The 20,924-nt window shown below is 34.9% G+C and overlaps 1 protein-coding gene across 1 annotated transcript; it reads right to left on the bottom strand.

The window, feature by feature from the left end:
- Positions 1-86: 86 nt before the first annotated feature.
- On the bottom strand, positions 87-16,440 carry LOC106143431 (kinesin-like protein K39). The gene is made up of 9 exons (XM_013345515.2): positions 16,362-16,440; positions 15,479-15,592; positions 14,917-15,104; positions 7,269-7,411; positions 5,949-6,123; positions 5,391-5,491; positions 3,455-3,562; positions 2,679-2,860; positions 87-2,309 (listed from the first exon to the last, which is right to left on the bottom strand). Exons 3-9 carry the CDS (start codon positions 15,075-15,077, stop codon positions 87-89), a joined length of 3,093 nt encoding a protein of 1,030 aa, XP_013200969.2. The 5' UTR covers positions 15,078-15,104; positions 15,479-15,592; positions 16,362-16,440.
- Positions 16,441-20,924: the final 4,484 nt, after the last annotated feature.

The raw sequence follows: 20,924 nt of genomic DNA, 5'->3' as shown, positions 1-20,924 counted from the left end.
GTATATTTTCATTAATTTTATTAGTGCATTATAAAACAATAAGGTTTGTTTGTTTCTAAATAAATAATTGTCTACTACTCGTATTCCTACTGTCGAAAAGTGTCAGAATCGTTATCTGCCTTCACAACTTCTCTGCGTAATTGCATCAAATGTTGTAAATATTCCGTAGGTGTTCGTGTCTGTATTTCTTCTCGAGATCTCCTGCAGTTCTTTTGTAGATTTGATAAGTAATTATCATATTGATTTACAGAAATTTCCAAATCATCGCAGGTGTCTAATATATCCCGTTCTAATTTTTCAAAATCGTTTATAGGCTTATCAAACTTGAATGTGTCTTCGAAATATTTCCTTCTTTGTCGAAATTTGTAACGATAAACATCCGATTCTACACTATCACTGGAACTTGTTTTGTTGGCAGAATGTAATATATCATCCTCGTTTGTCTCTAAACCCAAGAATTCTTTGTAAAATTTTGTCTTTGCTGCTTTATATTTGGAATTATATTTATAAACTGGTATATATGGTCGTGATGTATGACATTGATTTTTATTTTCCCCTTTTATATTTTTCCATATAAACGAAGTTGTTTCCATTTTACTAGATCCCGATGAATCATCAGTTGATTCTGTTTCAGGATTTTTAAAGTCCTTTTCAGAATCAGTAATACTGTCAAGACTTAAACTACATTTACATGTTGCGGCGCTCTTCCTTTCCCAGTCCCAACTTGTTTGAGAAGCAACCGACATGGAAGTTTCTTCATCTTTAAATTTTACCGTTCTCTTATATAAATCTCTGTCCCTTGGTGGAGAAAGCACTATATTATAAGGATAGTTATTATCATTCCTTCCCAATATCATGTCTTTTATTTCTTCATGATCAGTTTTTCTAGATGAACATACGGTCACTCTTGGCAGGCTGTATTCTTCAGAATCAGGAAAATCTTCATTTGGCCTAGAAGTTGAAGGCATGTCAGGTTTATCATATCGAATTTTGATATTTTCTGTACATCCATCTTTATCAACGGTATCATTTGATGCTACTTCATCTACCATTACATCACTTGACTCAACACCACTGTGGTTAGTCAACAAGTCTGGCGTCATCATTGATTTTTGTCTTTCGTTAATATTTGAAGAAGGCCGTTCTGTATTTTCGTCCGAACTATGAGAGTCACGATCAGTAGCGCATGGCTGAGAAATATTAATATTTATAACTGGAATCAGTGCGTCTTCCGCAAAGTAATTTTTCTTTTCTATATTTTTTAAGTATTTTGATAGACTCGACATACGTTTTTTTCTTCTAGGTGGTGGAACAATAAGAGTTTGGGTAGAACAATCACGTGTTAATAGTAAATCTGTCATTATAAATGAATCTTTAAGTTTTGCCTGTTTTGTATCCGTTATTGTAGATTTATCACTTAAATCTAAACAACCATAGTTTGATCCAACGGCTTTTTCCTTACAGCGTGGTGTGATTGATACTGTTTCTGTTGCAGCATCCCGTTGCAAGGCATAAAAATGTCTGTTGCGATATACGTATGCCTCCAAATCTGCCTGTATATCTATTGCTTGATCTTTTACACGAGTAACAAACTTCCTTGTCTGTGTATGAGCAGGTATTCCAATTCGTCGTCTATTTCTTGCCACTCTGTGACTTAATTCCATAAGACGCTGCCGAGCATTCGTGCAAATTCTCAATTCACTTAAAGGTTCCATAATTTTTTTATCCACTACTGATTCCATTTTTGCAACTGCAGCTTCTTCTTTCTTTTTAAGCTTGGAATAAAGTCTCTCTGTAACAGATGCTACTATTTCCGCCCTTTGCCTATCATAAAGGATTGGTATCGATGCAGGTCTAAACGGATTTGAGCTTTTGGTATTAATATGATCTTCACTTTGACTTGGAAGTGCGCTTGTGAAACTTAAGCTGCGATTAGTTGGTTGCCTTTCATCATTAGGAAGAACTTCTTGCGATTTATACTGACGTCTTTTATTCCTCAGCGGTGCAATTACTTTCAGATCGCTACCGCTATTTGTTCTTTCCAGTACAGGTATAAATAATTTGTCAACCTCTTTACTTATTTCATTTGCTATCTCCGCATTCTTATCCATGGTGTTTATAACATCCGAACTTCCACTGGCAACTGACGAAGCAGTAGATTCCGACTGAACGTCAGCTTTCGGATGTAATAATTCCATAATATTACCTATTTTCGCAGTTTCCTTGTCTATAACTGTTAGATTGTTATCTCGTATTATATGTAATTTCCAATGCTCATCATCGTAAAAAAGCTTACCAGTCTCAGGTACCTGTAAGAATAAAAAGCTAATATTAACACTTCTTTATATAATACATACATACATACATAAATAAATATGTTCACGTCTATATCCCTAGCGGGGTAGACAGAGCCACCAGTCCTGAAAAGACTGATAGGCCACGCTCAGCTGTTTGGCTTTGTGATAGAATTGAGATTCAAATAGTGACAGGTTGCTAGCCCATCGCCTAAAAGAGGAATCCCAAGTTTATAAGCCTTTCCCTTAGTCGCCTTTTACGACATCCGTGGGAAAAAGATGGAGTGGTCCTATTCTTTTTTGTAATGGTGCCGGGAACCACACGGCACTATTTTATATAATAAAATAAAAAAAATAAACTTACATAATTATATTGTTACATACATATCGAATGAAGTTCTTTGAGAGTTCAGCGAGCAGCTGATTGAACTGAGCTTGTAGCACCGACTTGCTTATAATTGTGGAACTAGGACTGACGAGTTTCGGTGGAGGCAACTGCCGCGCACGCGCCGCCCAGCGGAGCGTAGACGCTGACTCCCCGTAGCAGGCAACACTTGGTGAAACAGCTATATAAATTAAACCGGATGAGTACACAAATTAACAAATTAATAATTATAATTATTAATTATAATTATTAATTATAATTATTAATTATAATTATAATTATTAATTTGTCATGAAAAAACATAATACAGATATTAACGTCTATAATGCATATTTATACATACCAACATACATATAATCACATCTTATCCCTTGCGGGATAGACGGAGTCAACAGTCTTGAAAATACTGATAGGATCAGCTGTTTTGCTTACTGATAGAATTTAGATTCATATAAAGTGACAGGTTGCAAGCTCATCGCCTAAAAGAAGAATCCCAAGTTTATAAGCATATCTCTTAGTCGCCTTTACGACATCCATGGCAAAGAAATGGAGTGGTCCTACTTTTTGTTCTATTGGTGCCAAGAACTTCACTGTCAAATTACGTTTACTTAGTATTTGTAGGTATTATAAGGCATAAAAAAATTAGTTCAAATAGTGAACTAAATGGTGTTCGCCATAAGTCAATCGACAGATATGATATGTTATTGATGATGCCATAGAATATGTCATACAAATTTAAAACACATTGTATGAAATTTTAAACAGACATTCTTACTTGCAATAATAAATGTGTTGCCTCCTCCAGTGAAGCAGTCTTTCAGAAGCCAGGTGAGGGCAGAGTCACGGTATGGAATGAACCTTCCGCGCCCATTACCCGCGTTCACTAAAATAATAGCTTATTAGGCACAAGTATTAATGAAGCCTACGAGATGGTCTTATTGACCATCTCGTAGGCTTCATTAATATTTCTAGAACACAAAAAAAAATTAAGTATGTAAATGTGAATAAACATTGTCAAGTTCAATAGTACCTGCATAAAAATTAAATGTATTTCAATCCTGTCTCCAATACTTTATATGATATCTTATTACATACATACATACATATGATCACGTCTATATCCCTTGCGGGGTAGACAGAGCCAACAGTCTTGAAAAGACTGAATGGCCACGTTCAGCTATTTGGCTTAATGATAGAACCGAGATTCAAATAGTGACAGGTTGCTAGCCCATCGCCTAAAAGAGGAATCCTAAGTTTATAAGCCTATCCCTTAGTCGCCTTTTACGACATCCATGGGAAAGAGATGGAGTGGTCCTATTCTTTTTTGTAATAGTGCCGGGAACCACACGGTACTATTATTGTATACAATTGTATTACAAATGCACAACATCTTTGCAAGGATGGCGTGTTGCATCCATATAAAAGTACTTATATCAATGGTCTGTTGGGTCACTGTTTCATGTATTTTTTTTATTTATTGTATTGGCTAAGTAAATTGAGAATCTGCTATTTTCATATTATATTTTTGGTAATAACCCCAATGGGAGATAGACTTGAAGGTACATATCTCCTATTGGGCGTATGTAAGTGGTAAAAGATTATTACCACATATATACATATGTATGTGGTAATAATCTTTTACCATTTACATACATACCTTCCGTTATTCTTCTTTTAAGTGATGGGCTAGCAACCTGTCACTATTTGAATCTAAAATGCCAAATAGCTGAACATGGCCTATTAGTCTTTTCAAGACTGCTGGCTTTGTCTTTCCTCGCGAGGAATATAAACGTGATTGTTTGTATGTATGTATGTAACACTTAGTTAGTTTATGATGTTATAAAAAAATTGTTAATCAGTACCTAAGTACTTTAAAAAAAGAATTTTTAATCTCGCGAACAACTAGCCAGTGATAATGAAACTTGACCTCACAGATGCTAAGCACATCGCACTATTTGCTTGAGGTAAGGGGGTCACCCATGCAAACCGTCGACATTGAACCGCTATTGAAAGTGTAATGTTTGAACATGACGTTTACGTGCATTGCTTAGATTACTAGCAATGTACGTCAACCATTAAATCAGAATAATAATTCTCAATATTTTAATAAAAAAAATTAAATTTTTATTCACATAATATTTCTATAAGTAACCAAAGAAATAAAACAAAATTGCTATATTTTTTAAACGTTAAACCATTGCCTTAGTAAAAAAAATCCAAAACCTATCTGTTACACTTTTACAATACAACTATACTAAACCACTGCATCGATTTTGATGAAATTGATATTTAAATAAATATAAATATTATATAAATTTACAAATCATGTCTATATGCGAGAGCAGCATACCTATTAATCTCATGATTCGACTCGTATAACCAGGCAGGTCGGTAGAGCCATGAGCGGCGGCCCAAACCATCAGAGACCTTATATGAACAGAGGAGTAAACTAAACATACATTTTGTCACGTCTATATCCCTCGTGGGGTAGACAGAGGCCACGTTCGGCTGTTTGGCTTAATGACAGAATTGAGATTCAAATAGTGACAGGTTGCTAGGCCATCGACTAAACGCAGAATTCCAAGTTTAAAAGCCTATCCCTTAGTCGCCTTTTACGATGTCCATGGGAAAGAGATGGAATAGTCCTATTTTTTTTCCTATTCGTGCCGAGAACCACACGGCACTGAGTAAACTATTGCAGTAAACATTACCCAGAGCCGATATGACATTGCTGAGTGCCACTAGCGACTTATTGATGTTAGCTCCTTCCTTTTGGCGGCCTCCTCCGCAGCCCTCCCAGCTCGCTTTCTCGCTGCAGAAATAGAGAAATCTTTAAGTTTTCTAATATTTAAGATACCCACGACTTTTGATTTAAAATCAAATATTTTAATAAGGTAAGTGGTACAAAATTATCACCCACACAAGCTTTTCTGCTGAATTCAATTTTAGACTGTTAGATAATACTATTAGCATTAAGTCCGCCTTTTGTACTTTACAAATTGTAATCGCTACCATTAAGAATAAATAAAAAATATTTAATTTTTTTGCCTTTTTATTATATTAACGCGTTGATGTCTTTCTTTCGAAAAATTAAATTTAAAAATCACAAATAGTTTTATCAAATAACAGCAGTACGAAGGGAACGTGTGTCTTAGTTAACAAAACATTTTTAATTAACTACGTGCCTCATCTACAGTAGTAAAAGACTATTATATATTGTGGCGGCTGTGACTGCCTTAATATTTTGTGCTGCTGAGAAATGACAATACCTGCCAGCAAGATCAGCAAGATGTAATGTGGCAGTAGGAGTAGCAAGTTCCAGTAGCGCATGAGATCTGGACGAGGTGGAGTTCCGTCTTGTGGCAGCAGTACGGCGGCGACGAGTGCCTTCGTTGACGAGACTCAGCAACGCAGTCACGTCTTGAACCGACACCCTTCGAAGATCTAAATTATCAATATATGATTTAATAATGGTGTACCCGTTCATAATGGCACGAATAATCAGTAGAAGTAGAAATATAATCTGTTTATTTACATGCATACATATAGTCGCGTCTATATCCTTTGCGGGGTAGACAGAGCCAACAGTCTTGAAAAGACTGATAGGCCACGTTCAGCTCATTATTTTCTTACTGGTATCTCTATCAATTCACTTTTTAAAACTTCCCCAACAGCCTTGATTAGATCTAGCCTAAGACGAGTAACAGAAAGTGACTTATATTCTCTACTCTCTTATACAGTTGCGAATTCGGATATCTTGAATCTTCTGAGTCTGTCGCAGGAAGTAAAGAAGTGACTAATTAACCTAACGGCATTTCCTGAATAGCATGAATGCAATAAAACAAACAAGATCGATAAGACTGGAATATACTTCATACTGAAGCGGAAACAATTATTCAGTGTGTTAAATTTAAATTTAGCACATTAGTCAAAAACTTTTAGCGGAACAACGAAACTTCCGCCTGCAAAAAGGCAAAGCCTTGCTAACCAAATGAACTTGTTTCCGCCCCACAATGTGCTTTATGCTACCGGGTAGTACACAGCAGCCATTTGGCTACCTGTACAACGTCCTGTCGTTTTTTTTTCAGTAGGCTTACTAGCTTAAATTTTTGACCTAAGACTGTTACTTCAGAAACACCATTATTTATGGGTGTACTCGTACTGGAAAAAAATTAAATAGCTTTTAGAAGACACTGATTACAACGTTCGTAATCAAAAATGTACTTTACTTAATTTTAACCCAACAAATTAACCACTACAAAACCACTGTTTATAATTACAAGCATTAACTACCAGTTATTATAAAAATACACTACAATACAATTAAACATATGGTTGACAAAAAGGGTAAAAGTATTTTGCGTAATCGTTTTCGTCTATACTATAAGATGTTCTCACAATTAACATTGTGAGGAAGGATACGAATTTAGGAAACTGAATTTCTTACTATGATCCAAAATTCAAAATTAGATGCCTCTTTGAATTAGTCTGGCCGGAATACCTCCGTGTAATTTCATACTTCAGGACTTGGTCTCAGGCGGCCGCCTCCCTATAAACGCTAGGGGAACTTAATAGCAAAAGGTTCTTACTCTGCACATATGGTCCTCTATCGGGATGTTCTCGCACACGCAGATCCTTCCTCGCGTTGCCCCGGCGGCGTGGCAAGGAATGACACGTCTGGACCACTTCGCCTAGTAAATCGTGCACGCGTTCGTTGTATATTTCCAGGAAACTGAAACATACATGCAGCTTATCAAGAGAAGATTCACTACACAATACTTGAATCTCTATTAGAATTACCTTTTCGCTAAAAGACATTCCTTCCCATATTTTGGACGTTTAATTAAAGAGTAACTTACACGTATGACATGAATATAAAAAATATTCCGCGTGTAGTATTAATTTAAAATAAACTAGTTTCTTATCTGCGTAATACATAATCTCACCAATCATCTACAATTAAATATTACGTAGGACACATTTTGTCCTTGGCATCGAACGATGGGCCCAATATTAACTAGTGGAATAATGACGCAACCACGGTTCTCTCGCTTTTGCAAGCTGCATCCGCGCCCCGCCGCGTTTACGAATTCGAAACGATCGTGGCATTTACTCTGTTACTTAATCCTTTTTTTAAATCTTAAAGTAATTGTTATACTAAATTGAATTGGTAACCCTAAGAGAGGATTTCCATTTAATCCCTCCTGAACAGCCGGATATTTCTATTCACGCGGCCGTAGGCCTAGAACACCGAAATACTTACAGAACCATTGTCGTGAAGTAGAAACACAAAATAAAATCCAAAATTAATCCTTTAAAATGAGTATCAATATTTACTTGCGCTAAGATTCGAACTCATAGGGTCTCGTGGGAATATCAAACAAACATATCGCTTTAGGTATATGGAAAAGCAACGAAAACAACAATTTCTTCAATCTAGTAATATTGATTCACTTATAATATTGAATGTTACTTTCAACCACGAACAAGGACAATCCATAATTTTATAACTTTAATGGCTCCTTCAAGGGGTATCGTTGCGGTATTTTAGAAAATTTATTGTATTTTTAATCTTAGATATCTACATACTTCTCCTTTATTCATACAACGTACGGAGCTGACGTGCCGTGCCATAGGCGTATGATCGCTTGAATTTTTCTTCTGAAAGCTTCCGGGTTTCATAATTTTTAAGAAGCTGTACTTGTGCACCTTAACCGAACTAGTAGTACAAAAGGAGGCTCCACCAGAACAGAATGTTTAAAATTCTGACGATGATTCGCATTACTTAAAGACAGCGCATGTCTTATAAGTAATGCGGCTTTGCTACCTACATATAAGTATTGCACCAATTAGTTGATATAAATGTATAAAAAAATATATTAATTATTTTCTGGAAAAGGCACGACCTACCCGCTCCTAATGACAAATAGAATTATTTGTCACTAGAGGCGAGTAGGAGCAGCATGGTGCAAAGCACGAAAAACTCACATTAATTTTTAGAGAAAAAAATATAAATTAAATAATAATAACCATTAAATATTGTCTAAACAATATGCAGGTATTTCTATAGCCATACAATCTTGACAGCAACGACCTTGAACTTGAAGACAAAGTAGTTTATTTAATAACCCTTTGTCACGATCACTATTATAATAAGATTTTAATGAACGACATTTTAGTGGGCAATATATACCTACACTTATAACACAGAACTTATAATACCTCTTTTTCAAATTAAAGTCAAACGCTTCTTTTAAATGATTGCCAGAAATATCGTAAATCGAGCTTGAATCAAAGTTTATATTTGTAAGCATTAGATAAAAGTTAGTTGATAGTTAAATTTAGTATTTAACAGTTTTAAAAAATGATTATAGATTAAGGATGCCTACCCCTCCGGGAAAGAGGCGTGATTTTATGTATGTATTATAGATCCATCAACTAGTAGACCGATTGAACGATGGGCAATTAACAATGCTTACAATAAAAATGTGTGTTTTTCATCTGGAACTGAAAGAAAAACTGCTTCTTTTCGCGCTCAGATCCTAAAAGTCAATCAAGGGATAAGGCACCGTATAACCGGTGCAACTATTCCTATCCTAGGGTTGGCTATGCTTTTCTCTAAGGTTACAGAAATGAGACGGCAGTCGCTCTGTGTAAGAACAAGTAAGCTCGTCAAATCACCTAGAATAGGATATAAGTGCGAACCCCGGGCTCTGCAGCAGAGCGCTGTGGATGTGACCGGGCGTATGCTTGGACGATGAAGAAGACAATAAAACTGTGTGTAACTATGAACACTGATTAAAAGCTAAGTAGGACAAAAGGATGGGACATTAGAATCAAGTTCACTAATTTTTTTCAACATCATTGGTATATCTTTTAAATATAATTCGCTTACGTCTATCGTAGTTAAGCAAATAATGCACACGTTCTGCGGAAATCATTACGTGATAATCATGACGTGATGATTTTTCAATAATAAATATTACCTGATCAATAAGTTTATTAATCTTTCACCTATGGTTACGAGAACAGTCATTAATCTTTAGCCTTTGGCAATGGAAGTTGATTTAAAGTTATAAAAACTTTAAGGATAAATAGTTTCCATCCGAACAATAAAATTTAAAACAATTGAAATCACAAAATCGTTCTATCTATCATTCTATGCTATCTGTTCTATAGGTAGTGAACATATGACGGATCACTTATCGAATAACTACGTATGCCGTTTGTTTTTTTTCAAATATTGGTCATAATTGGGTCATAAGTCACTCATTTAAAGAGAATATAAATATCATCAAAAACATTTAACAGATGATAATGTGACAATCACGTTATTATAGCTCAGAGGTCACAAATATGATCAGTTAATGCGTAAGGTTCTTAATTAAAACATTTTCTTCATTGCGCCACAGACAATTGTATCTCATTTATTTTATCTATGTTTACTATGTTTATCACATAAATTTTAATTCAATGAGATATCCCTTGACAACGTGTGACTATGAAAACTTTAAATACATAAGTATAAATAAACGAATACATCATTAATGTTCTTTATCCTTTACGGGGTAGACAAAGGCAATAGCCACATGACTTGAAGACTGTTTATCTGGATAGCTTTGAAATACATTTTACATACATACATATAATCTAGTCTATAATCCTTGCGGGGTAGATAGAGCCAACAGTCTTGAAAAGACTGATAGGCCACTTTCTGCTATGGCTTAATGATAGAATTGAGATTCATATAGTGACAGGTTGATAGCCCGTGGCCTAAAAGAAGAATCCCATATTTATAGGGTTTTCCCTTAATCGCCTTTTACAATAAGAAAGAGATGGGGGATAGTTATATTCTTCTTTTTTAGTAGTGCTGGAAACCACAGGACGGTGAAATTAATTGTGGTATAAAATTACCTGTAGACAGATATAGCGAGATGCCTTAAAAAAGAACACTTTTATTTTAATTATTTATTGCGGAATTATATGAATTCATTTATGATTACTAATAACAGCAACAAAACATAGGCATTTCATTCACCTTACGCCAGCAATATGTTGAAATTGCTCGTAATATTCAATTCGGAGTAGCGAAGAAAGTTCAATTGGCAGTTTGTTTCATTTCGTTGATTTGGTGCATAAAAGCCATTAAGGTTTACCCTGAAACGGCACTAGTGAACTCAACATATTATCACGTAAGGCCGCGTTCAGATTTATGGCTGAATGAAATGAGGTTCAGTTCAGATGGTGACAGGTTGCCAGCCCATCGCCTAAAATATTAATCCCAATTTTATTAGCCTTTCCCTTGATGGACTTTTATAATTTACAGAGCAGACATTAGATGTGCTAACGTCTGCTCTGCAAATTGTAAAAGTTTGTTTCCATAACCGTCTTAAAAATTTATAATTTCAGAGCTGTAAACATCAAAGAAAAAATCTTTGCCTATATAGGAAATTATATCAACCGAAAAATCCGCGGCACCGCATTCGTGATAAATCATGACATGTGATAAATACACGTGATAAACGCCATAAAGTTTCATCTCAGAGCAGGTGTTGTTTAAAATTCAAGAATTTGAAGATTAATAAAAAGAATGGGTTTTACAAATCCTGTTCCTCAATTAATTCACATAGGAACAAATTAATGAACATGTATTTATTTATGTAAATATATTGCTAAACAGGATGAGCGGGTATAGCAACAACTAAATGGTATATTTGGTATTTCATAATATTAGAGATGTTTATTTTAGCGATAGATACTAGTTATCGCATAATATGGTCATGGATCTCACTTTAATATATTATAGATAGGTAAGTAACTTTAACAAATAAATTAATAGTAAGGTCAAAGTCCAATTTCATTTTAAAACGTTATACCTATCTAAGTAGGAACTCATTGATAACTTAATTAGAAGTAGAGATGAACTGAGATATATTTTTTTAATTCCCACAGAAATTCAGCTCTTATCTATCTATCAAACACTCAGTGTGGTAGGTACTAGAAAGTTTAATATTTTGTTTGAAATTTATAATGAAGTAAATTTTTTGATGCAATGATAAGTATATTAGATAATTTTTATTTCAATAGGGCAAAGCATGTGCGGAAAATAATCATTAAAATTGACGAATAATTATGATAAATCACTAGCATTTTGCATATAAATCACTTTAATTGCATTCTTACTTACTTCAAATATTTTCCACCAGCATATCAGGCGGCGAAGTGGCAAAGGCTTAGGGGACGAACTCACATGAGGGAGTGTGAAGCCGTACTAACGACGACACCCCCGAGGCACGAGGACACCCGGAGTGACAGACGGAATTATATGCACACAAAGCGAAATTGTATTTCAAATTCTTCAATTTTACTTTGATTTTTGTAATAATTTTTAAATAAACATTGTAGCCTTTCTTTTTTTTCACTTTGATCATAGACAGATTTTATTTAATTTTTTTAATTTAAAGGACAATTTAAAGATATATTAAGTTAAGGCTAAAATTAAAACTACAAATAAAACTAAATTAAAACTAAAGTACAAGAAGTGCATACATAGTGGATATTTATCGTTTAGGTTTAGGCTACATGAGTGTTGATGCTCAAACTCATAGGCACTTTTTAATTGCTTTAATTCGATTGAAAATATTAGTAAATATAAGTAGTTTCTTTACCTAATCGAATCTAAACCTATTTAGGTTCAATTACATTTGACACTCTCGTTTTATACTTACCGAGCTAATTTTAAAATTTATACTTATAATATAAAAAATAGGGTGCCTTATCAGAGGACGAAATTTACATACTTATATTGTCTGAGAACAGATAGATTACCTTTCACTTATTAGACAGAGTTTTGGTTTAAGAACTGCACAGAGGGTCATTTTAATCTACTGTTGACGGTTCCTTAAGGATCAAAAATTTCTTGTCTATATACAACATTTGACATCACTAAGCATGTGTTGTAAAAACCAACCAGTCGGTTAGCCTAGAAAAATATGCTTACATAAATGCTTATAAACGGAGCAGATTGACGAATTGCAATATTTGATGATTGTTTCTTCAACATCTGGTCTGCGAAAGCCGCAAGTGAAATTATAAACCGGTCAGATGACGGTTCAGAATTCAGACCAGTTCGCACACAATTGAGTAAGATTGCGATCATTCTTCCGCGAAAAAGTAAATAAAACTACTTACTTGAAACGAATTTTCTCAAGGGCAAAACTCGTACGACGAGGAAAAAGTGCAGGGTATGCGGAAAGTTCATATTGTTCATGCAACTTGCTTGATTCAAAATAGGAAAACCAAAGCAATAATAAATCTACATCTACATAATACTCCAGCCAAATATCAAAATAACTTCAGTAAATAGTTGAGACTTATAGATTTTGGACAGTCATTCATCACTAAAATTACGATCGAAAACGAATGGGATGAAAATTCCTTATTGTTAACTTTAAGAGTTGATTATATTAAATTTACTCATAATTTAACTGGTGTTTAAAAGAAAGAGTAGAATATCTCCTATTTAAAAAAATTTAAATGTTTGGCTCGTCAATAAAAGATAGGTACATATAACACACACAACATACACATAAAATTCACTACTGTAAATGCTTTTTAATTTAACCTTAGCCTTCAATAAGTTTAGTTTATCTACGTAAAACTTTTTAAATAGCTACACAAGTTAATACAAATTTTTAAATTAAAATACTTAGCAGATGTTTTATTTGTAGTTTTACACAAAAATACGCGTAATAATAATAATGTGGTGTATGAACAAAAAAAATTTGATTGCGATGTGATTCTTATTGAATTAACGTATTTAGTAACTGTAGTGATCAAGCAATCGTTATAAACACATTTCCAGCCAGGGTATTCCACGCCTCAGAGATATTTGTTTCAGATAACTCATGATAGCTGAAGGGTGTTGGGGTTGCGTGTCACTACGGCCTTGGGGTCACAGTGATGGTCTTTATTACCATGCCAAGTTAATCGAAAACAACCCAGCAAAATAAACATGAACAGCAAGAGTGGAACCTATCGTTAAACTTTCTCCGATTCTCATAAAAGTTTTCCTATTTTTTACTAACTTCCTCGGAAGAAAATACGGGTAGGTAGGTACTGACCGAAAAGGGATAGGAAGTTTAAAAATATTTTTATCACCGGTCGTTAGCCTCGGTTTCTGTTACCGGACTCACCAGTAAAGCACTAATTAAATGTATGTTAATAGTAATATTCAGCAAGTTGCAACATAAAATTGGGGTCACTTGAAAATCTAGTTAGGTACAGATACGGGAAAACTATTTTGACCAATGAACACCAAAAGTTCGATTTTTTAAATTTCTACCTGTCTGTTTGTTTGTAGTCGCATAATGTGAAAACTATTGCTCCGATTTTAATACAGTTTTAGATATGTTTGGCTTGGACTGGTATACAATTATTAGACCTACACTCCTTTAAGGGGGCAATACAGGGTACCAGCTTTTTCGTGTCGTGGCGGACAAAGTCGCGGATAACAGCTAGTGTTTAAAAAAGTACAATTTCTTTTTTCAAACTTTTTGGTTCAAAATTGCTTGTGGTGTAAATAATATTATGAAACACAAAAACCCGTGAAACCCGTCTGGACTAATATTGTGTTTTGACATCGCGTGCATTTTACGGTGCTATAGCTTCTTCACACGGAACTAAGTGTCGTTTTGTTCTAAGTAGTTTTCAATTTTATGTTAAGATTAATCGATTCTTATTCAGGAATCAATTTGTTTAGCGTAACTTACGATTTCTTTTTAAATTGGGTGAGTTTTTGCCGTGCTACAATTTCAAGTATACTCACCTAAGATACAATACAGGCAGCCCATAGCTAGGATTTAATGGCTAAACCCCAGGACATTTTTTCTGCCCGACACACCTTTCAATTATATCATCAGCCTTGTAATGCATATCCAATACGGCCTTGTTAATTCCTCCTGGCGTTAGTCCCGGTTTCACCCTCAACTCTCTCGAGAGGACCCTTTGGTGAGCCCTTTGACAATTTGATTATGTGGATAAGTCAGTATTTAAACGAAACGACTCCCATCTCAGCAACCGCAGAAGAACCTTACTTACATTGAATAATAATAATAGCTGCACCAGATGAATGTGCCTATTACCTTTAACGCCTTTTACATCATCCATAGGAAGACATATTTTAAAGTGACGTGAACCACACTCCACGGCATTTCCAATACAGCATTCAATACCTACCTAACAGAAAGTTCAAAGGGCCGTATTTCAGCCAGGGCGGCACACAGCCGAGGTATGAGCCCAGGGTCTGCTTCCGTGCCCATCATGGTGTGAGTCTTGCCAGTGGCACTCTGACCGTAAGCCAGCACGCAGGCGGAACACCCAGAGGTCACGCTCTTCATCACCTCCCGACCCAGGGTTTCGAACACCTGGGAATTAAGTATTTATAAAATAACAAACAGCTTATTATTACATAAAATAATGCCTCTTTTTCGCAGGGGGGATGCATTCTTCTTTCGCTTCATTGGTACCATCGCGATACTGCTAGTTGACGCTAAAAATCACAAACAAATTCGAGTTTACTTGCTTGACTAGTAAAGCTCGCAATAATCCCTTTGAATATTTGGCACAGATGTTTGATTATTGAGCACACAGACAGATAAAACCTTCAGGAATCACATATTCTAATACTTTTACTGAAAATTCCCACTTTGAGTGACACTCAGATGATACTGAAAACAAAGTGAGGATGAAACATAGGTAACTTTGTTTTGGCCTACTTTTAATTAAATAAATCCCATACTTTTTCTTGAGAGGCGAAGGCGGGGTGTCCGGTAGAACATGCGCTGTCGAAAGTATAGTCCGCATAGTACCGACGCACTCGCTCCCGACTGTCGCCTGCTCCAGATACGTTGACCTTTATAACAAAAAAATATGTAAGTATATAATCTATATAAAGTAGGAGAAAGCTGTTTTATATTGGTAAAGAATAACATAATCTTGTATGATAAGAACCAGGACATCACAACTAAAAAAATCAACTGTGTATTATATTTGACGATCAGCGGCGCAAATATCTGAAAATTGCTATATCTATATATAACTACATACATAATATAATATATCACGTATTACCTTACGGAGAAGACAAGAGCCAGCAGTCTCGAAAAACTAAAAGGCCAGGTTCAGCCGGATATATAGGTAAGTAAACATGTAGATGAAGAAATCGCGTGCTTTAAGGATAAATAGATTCCTTAATAAATATATACCTATACTTACTTACGGGGCAATCATGCAGAATAAGTTTGAGACTTTTGTTATGAGATACATTTTTCTCCTGGCGATAGGACCACTAAGTCAACAATATTATATTCTGTAGTCCATATGAATAAAATAGTTTTATTGAAGAAAGTTGACAAAATGTGATTATTACAATTTGTCAACTTTCTTTTCAATTTGTCAAATTTCTAAACTATACGAATAATAAATAATAATAAAATAATAAATCTACTTAATTAAAATTCCTTAACGTACGAGTATATATATTAAGTATATATTGTAGATATGAAAGTATAATTATTTGTCAGTATAACGTCAATAAAAACCGAACCGATCTCTATGATATTTTGCATACCCTCTTAAACTATAAAGAGAGATAAATGTAAGTACTTACACAAAACACTTACTTTAATATTTGTTATCGTGACGGTAGTCGTGTCGAGGACACAAACGACGGGGACCTTGTCCTTTTCAGACTTTAGCTCTCTGCAAAGAAAAATACTAACTAAAAATCAATTCGATCAATGAGATCTGGGTTGTTGTTAGTCTTTCTCCTTTTTTTTGTTTTTCTCCACAGTATGTGTGCACCTAAACTAGTATAAGTGTTTACCTACATGTGTACACGTGGTTCAGAGTAGGAGAGGCTGTCATAAAGGTTTTCCTAGTACAGACACCAGTCTCTCTCATAGATCATTATTTTGTTACTGCATGGTTCACCTTACTGCTTATTTTTTTACTATGTAATTCAATGGTCAGACGGGAGTTACGATAATAGGTAAGACCTGATATCCATTCGGAGGACGTACCTGAATGGAACTAACGCCAAGAAGGTATTGATTAATCCTATATAATATACAGATTTTTAATTATACATATATTAGCAAATTTAAACATGTTTTTCGTATTGTATGATGCTATGTATTAGTGAAACATTTTTTTAAGAGGACACCACTAGGACATAATTCAATGTTTCAATGAAGTGGCCACATGCATTAAAACATTGAACGTTTGCCCAGACCACCCGGATATACCTACACAAATATAAGTAGATAATTAATGCATCAAATAACTTGTTTGTTAAATATAGTATATTTACCTTTCACTGAACGGCCTTACTCTAATACCTAATTTAACGTTTTTAGACATGTCCTTAATACACACTCACAACACATTTGTACACTTAATTAAAAACTTAACGTTACGTTTAAATACAGTTTTCAGTCATAGTTTAAGTAAAATAAGAAGAGATAACGTTAGTTTCAGTCGACATTGGCTTGTAAATGCAACGCAAAGCTGCTTTAGCAGTCTAAAGTTATTTTAAGAGGCACGCTTCCTGCATAAGGAAATTTCTATGACAAATAAAAATAGATTAACGACAGGGTGAACTGGCCGAGATTAGAAACACAAGTTTACTAAATGAGTCTTAATTTTAATACTAGAGTACGCCGTCGGCTCCGCCTGCGTTTATCTTAAAATCCATAAACTTCCATTCCCGCGGGAATTTTGTTTATTTCGGAAGTTTGTTTGAAACTCCCTTACGTCATAGACAGAACTAATAGTCTTGAAAAGACTAAAAGGCACGTTCAGCTGCATGGTTTAATGATAGGATTGAGATTTATTACTATCTATCTATAAAAATAAATTTCGCCAGGGGAATCAACTGAATACGCCGAATCCCAAGATTCACCCGAATATGAAAAAACGTGTAAATTACATAACTATTAGTAAAATATATTGCATCTATAATTTTTAACTTTCTTACATGTCACTGACACTACATGCATTTACGTTACGCCTCTTACTAGCACGTTCTTAGCATCTTTCCCCTCGCCTGTCAAGGTCTTATGCTGTTCAGAACCGCCTGTCATTGTACACATTTCTTCTAAATGATATACTGAAACATATACTTAAATTTCAACTTTACAGAAGAAAGTTTATTTTTCTTCCTAAACTGTGCAGTTCTCGATGCACCTGGCAGGTACTTTTGCTTACATCTAATCGCCTGGCAATTTTTTTTTATAATTATCAATAAATAAAATAGATGATATTAAATTTTGAAGCTTACAGCAGGAAGTTTTTTTATCGTATGTATTTTACATTTTAAGAAATAAAAGTGTTGATGACGTGCAGGGCAGATGCCTGCCAGGTGATGATTTTTGGCCTTGGTGTGCTATGAATCATCACTACAAATTTCTAGCCTTACAGGAACACCGTTACTCGGAGGGTTCACTAGCTCTCCAACTATTACATAAATTATAGAATGCATTTATGTAAGTATACTAACTACTTATTCACTGCAATGAGTGTGCCACGATTCGTACACCGGAAATAAGAAGTAAATAGTCAGTTTGATTCATTCAGTCATTCCAGACCTATTTAAAGTACGAGGGCGACACTGAAAGTTTTTAGAACTGGCCATTTGTTATTTATATATCTAATACAAAAATGAATTCGGATTTCAAAAATTGAACTCTTTAGCAATAATAATGAGTAAAAATTTCATTCGATTGTCATTATTTTTGCAATTTGGCGGCAAAGTGAAAATAATTCGTGCCAAAAATATGATGATCTGCGTGAGGGACGGCCTTCTACGACGACGACTGAAGAAAACATCAGTGTTGTGCGGCGTATGATAGAGGCTGACAAAAGAGTTACCTATCAGCAGATTCGGACAAGTCTAGGCATTGGTATGGGCCAAATCCATAAAATCCCCCATGAACATTTAGAGGTCAGGAAGCTTTGTGCCCGGTGGATACCCCATAATTTGACTGAGGCCCAAAAACTCCGTCGTGTTAATTGGTGCCGTGATATAATTGAAAAATTTAACGGAGGTGACTCAAATGCCGTATTCGACATACTTACGGGTGACGGAAGCTGGATTTATTTTTATGATCCAGAAACTAAAAGGCAGTCGGCCCAGTGGTTGTTTCCGTGCGAGGAGTTGCCCACAAAAGTGAAGTGAGGTCGAAGTGTGGGAAAGAAGATGGTGGCTTCGTTCTTCGGAAGGACAGGCCACTACGCAACAATTGTTTTAGAGGATCCAAAAAACAGTTAATGCAGAGTGGTACACCAATATTTGTTTGCCACTTGTCTTTAAAAAAGTTCGGGAGAAATGACTTCGCAGCAGAATCCTCCTTCATCACGACAACGCCTCGGCGCATACTGCCAGGCGAACCATCGACTTTTTAAAGACATCAAATGTGGAATTACTGGGTCAACCGCCATACAGCCCCGACCTTGCACCTTGTGATTTCTATTTATTCCCCAAAATAAAAGAAAAACTTCGCGGTAAACGTTTTGTGAACGCTGAGGAAGCAGTTGTTGCGTTTGAAAGGGCCGTCGAAGAGACACCTAAGCAAGAGTGGGCAAGGTGCTTCTCCCAATGGTTCCATCGGATGCAGCGATGTATTGACGTAAAGGGACACTATTTTGAAAAGATATAATAAAACTAATATTATAGCAGAACGCTCAGTTTTTGATTTTCTAAAAACTTTCAGTTTAACCCTCGTACCGTAGGATAAAGTATAAAATATCGTAGGATATAATATGTAGATACTATTGAATTATTTAAAATGGGTACTAGGTGTATAGATCTATGTTTTAGACATGTTTCAGATAGGTATATGATTAGAGGTGTTTGTTATATTAGGTAGCAGAATAAATATTACTTACTAATATTATTATTATATACCTACATTGGAATACATTTCAATAATAGCCAATCATTCAACGTGGCAATTCAACCAGCCTTCTGGGCACGTTACCATGGGCAAACGATTAAGAATGATTACATAATTTATAACGAGTTTGTTTTTTATTATCTATACATATAATAAAACAGTAAAAAAATGTTTGTCTGTACATTTAGTATTTTTGACTGAAATGGATAGAGGGACACTATGAACGAATAACAGAAAGCAAAATATTTTTTTTTATTTTTTTTGTCTGTCTGTCTGTCTGTATGTATAATCACGCTTATCTCCGAAATTTCTGAACCAATTTACTTCAAACTTCCATCAATTGCTTTGTTTTAACTCAGAAACACATTTAAAGTTTGTTTCATCAAAATCGGTTCACAAAAAAAAAGTTATCGACATTTGAATGAACTCAAGGCATGAGTTTGCCTGCAAATAAGTTACGAAATTTAAAATTTAAAGTCATTTATCATTGTACGACAGCATAATACCTATAATATATAAATATAAGTGAAAATCAGTTTGATAATAGGTATTCTGGTTTTGCCGCACATAACATGCGTAATTCTCACGTAAAAATATTTTTGGTTTGTTAGTCTACTTTAGTACCGTGTGGTTCCCGGCACCAATACAAAACAGAATAGGACCTATCAAAACAAAATAGGACATCTCTTTTACATGTGTGTCGTTAAAAGGCGACCAAGGGATAGGCTTACAAACTTGGGATTCTTTTTTAGGCGATGGGCGAGCAACCTATCACTATTTGAATCTCAATTCTATCATTAAGCCAAATAGCTGAACGTGAATGTACGAACGTATATCTACTTTAATTTCGATTACCGCAACGGCCTCGATGGTCCAGTGATTGGCGCGTGAGACTGTGAAGTGGGCGGTCGAAGTTCGGGCCCCAACAAAAACAAGATATTTCTTTATTAAAAATGTTTTTTTTTGTGTTGTTTGAGTATTTTATATAAAAAAACCTGAAAATCAAAATACTACATATAATAAAACGGTAAAAATATTTTGTCTGTACATTTAGTATTTTGTCTGAAATGGATAGAGAATTTTTTTTTACATTTTTGTATCTGACTGTATGATCAAGATTCAACTCGAAATTTACGTGGACGAAGTCGCGGGCAACAGCTAGTAAATAAAAAAATTTAAAAAAAATTCAATTATGTACTTTGTACAGAAGATACCACTTTTTGATTTATCAGCGATCGAAGTATTTTTTAATAAAATTAAATGACGTTGATTAGTTTGACATTGACATAA

This window comes from Amyelois transitella, chromosome 18 (genome assembly GCF_032362555.1).
Source record: "Amyelois transitella isolate CPQ chromosome 18, ilAmyTran1.1, whole genome shotgun sequence".
NCBI lineage: Eukaryota > Metazoa > Arthropoda > Insecta > Lepidoptera > Pyralidae > Amyelois > Amyelois transitella.
Note: the sequence above shows the minus strand (reverse complement) of the source record. Positions and strands in the feature narration are given on the sequence as shown.

Coding starts and splice junctions, on each gene's coding strand:
- LOC106143431 (XM_013345515.2), bottom strand. CDS start 15,077: ATGAAGAGCGTGACCTCTGGGTGTTCCGCCTGCGTGCTGGCTTACGGT. Junction 6,124..7,268: donor TAGAGGACCATATGTGCAGA/GTAAGAACCTTT, acceptor TTGATAATTTAG/ATCTTCGAAGGGTGTCGGTT. Junction 5,492..5,948: donor CTTGCTGATCTTGCTGGCAG/GTATTGTCATTT, acceptor CTATTTCTGCAG/CGAGAAAGCGAGCTGGGAGG.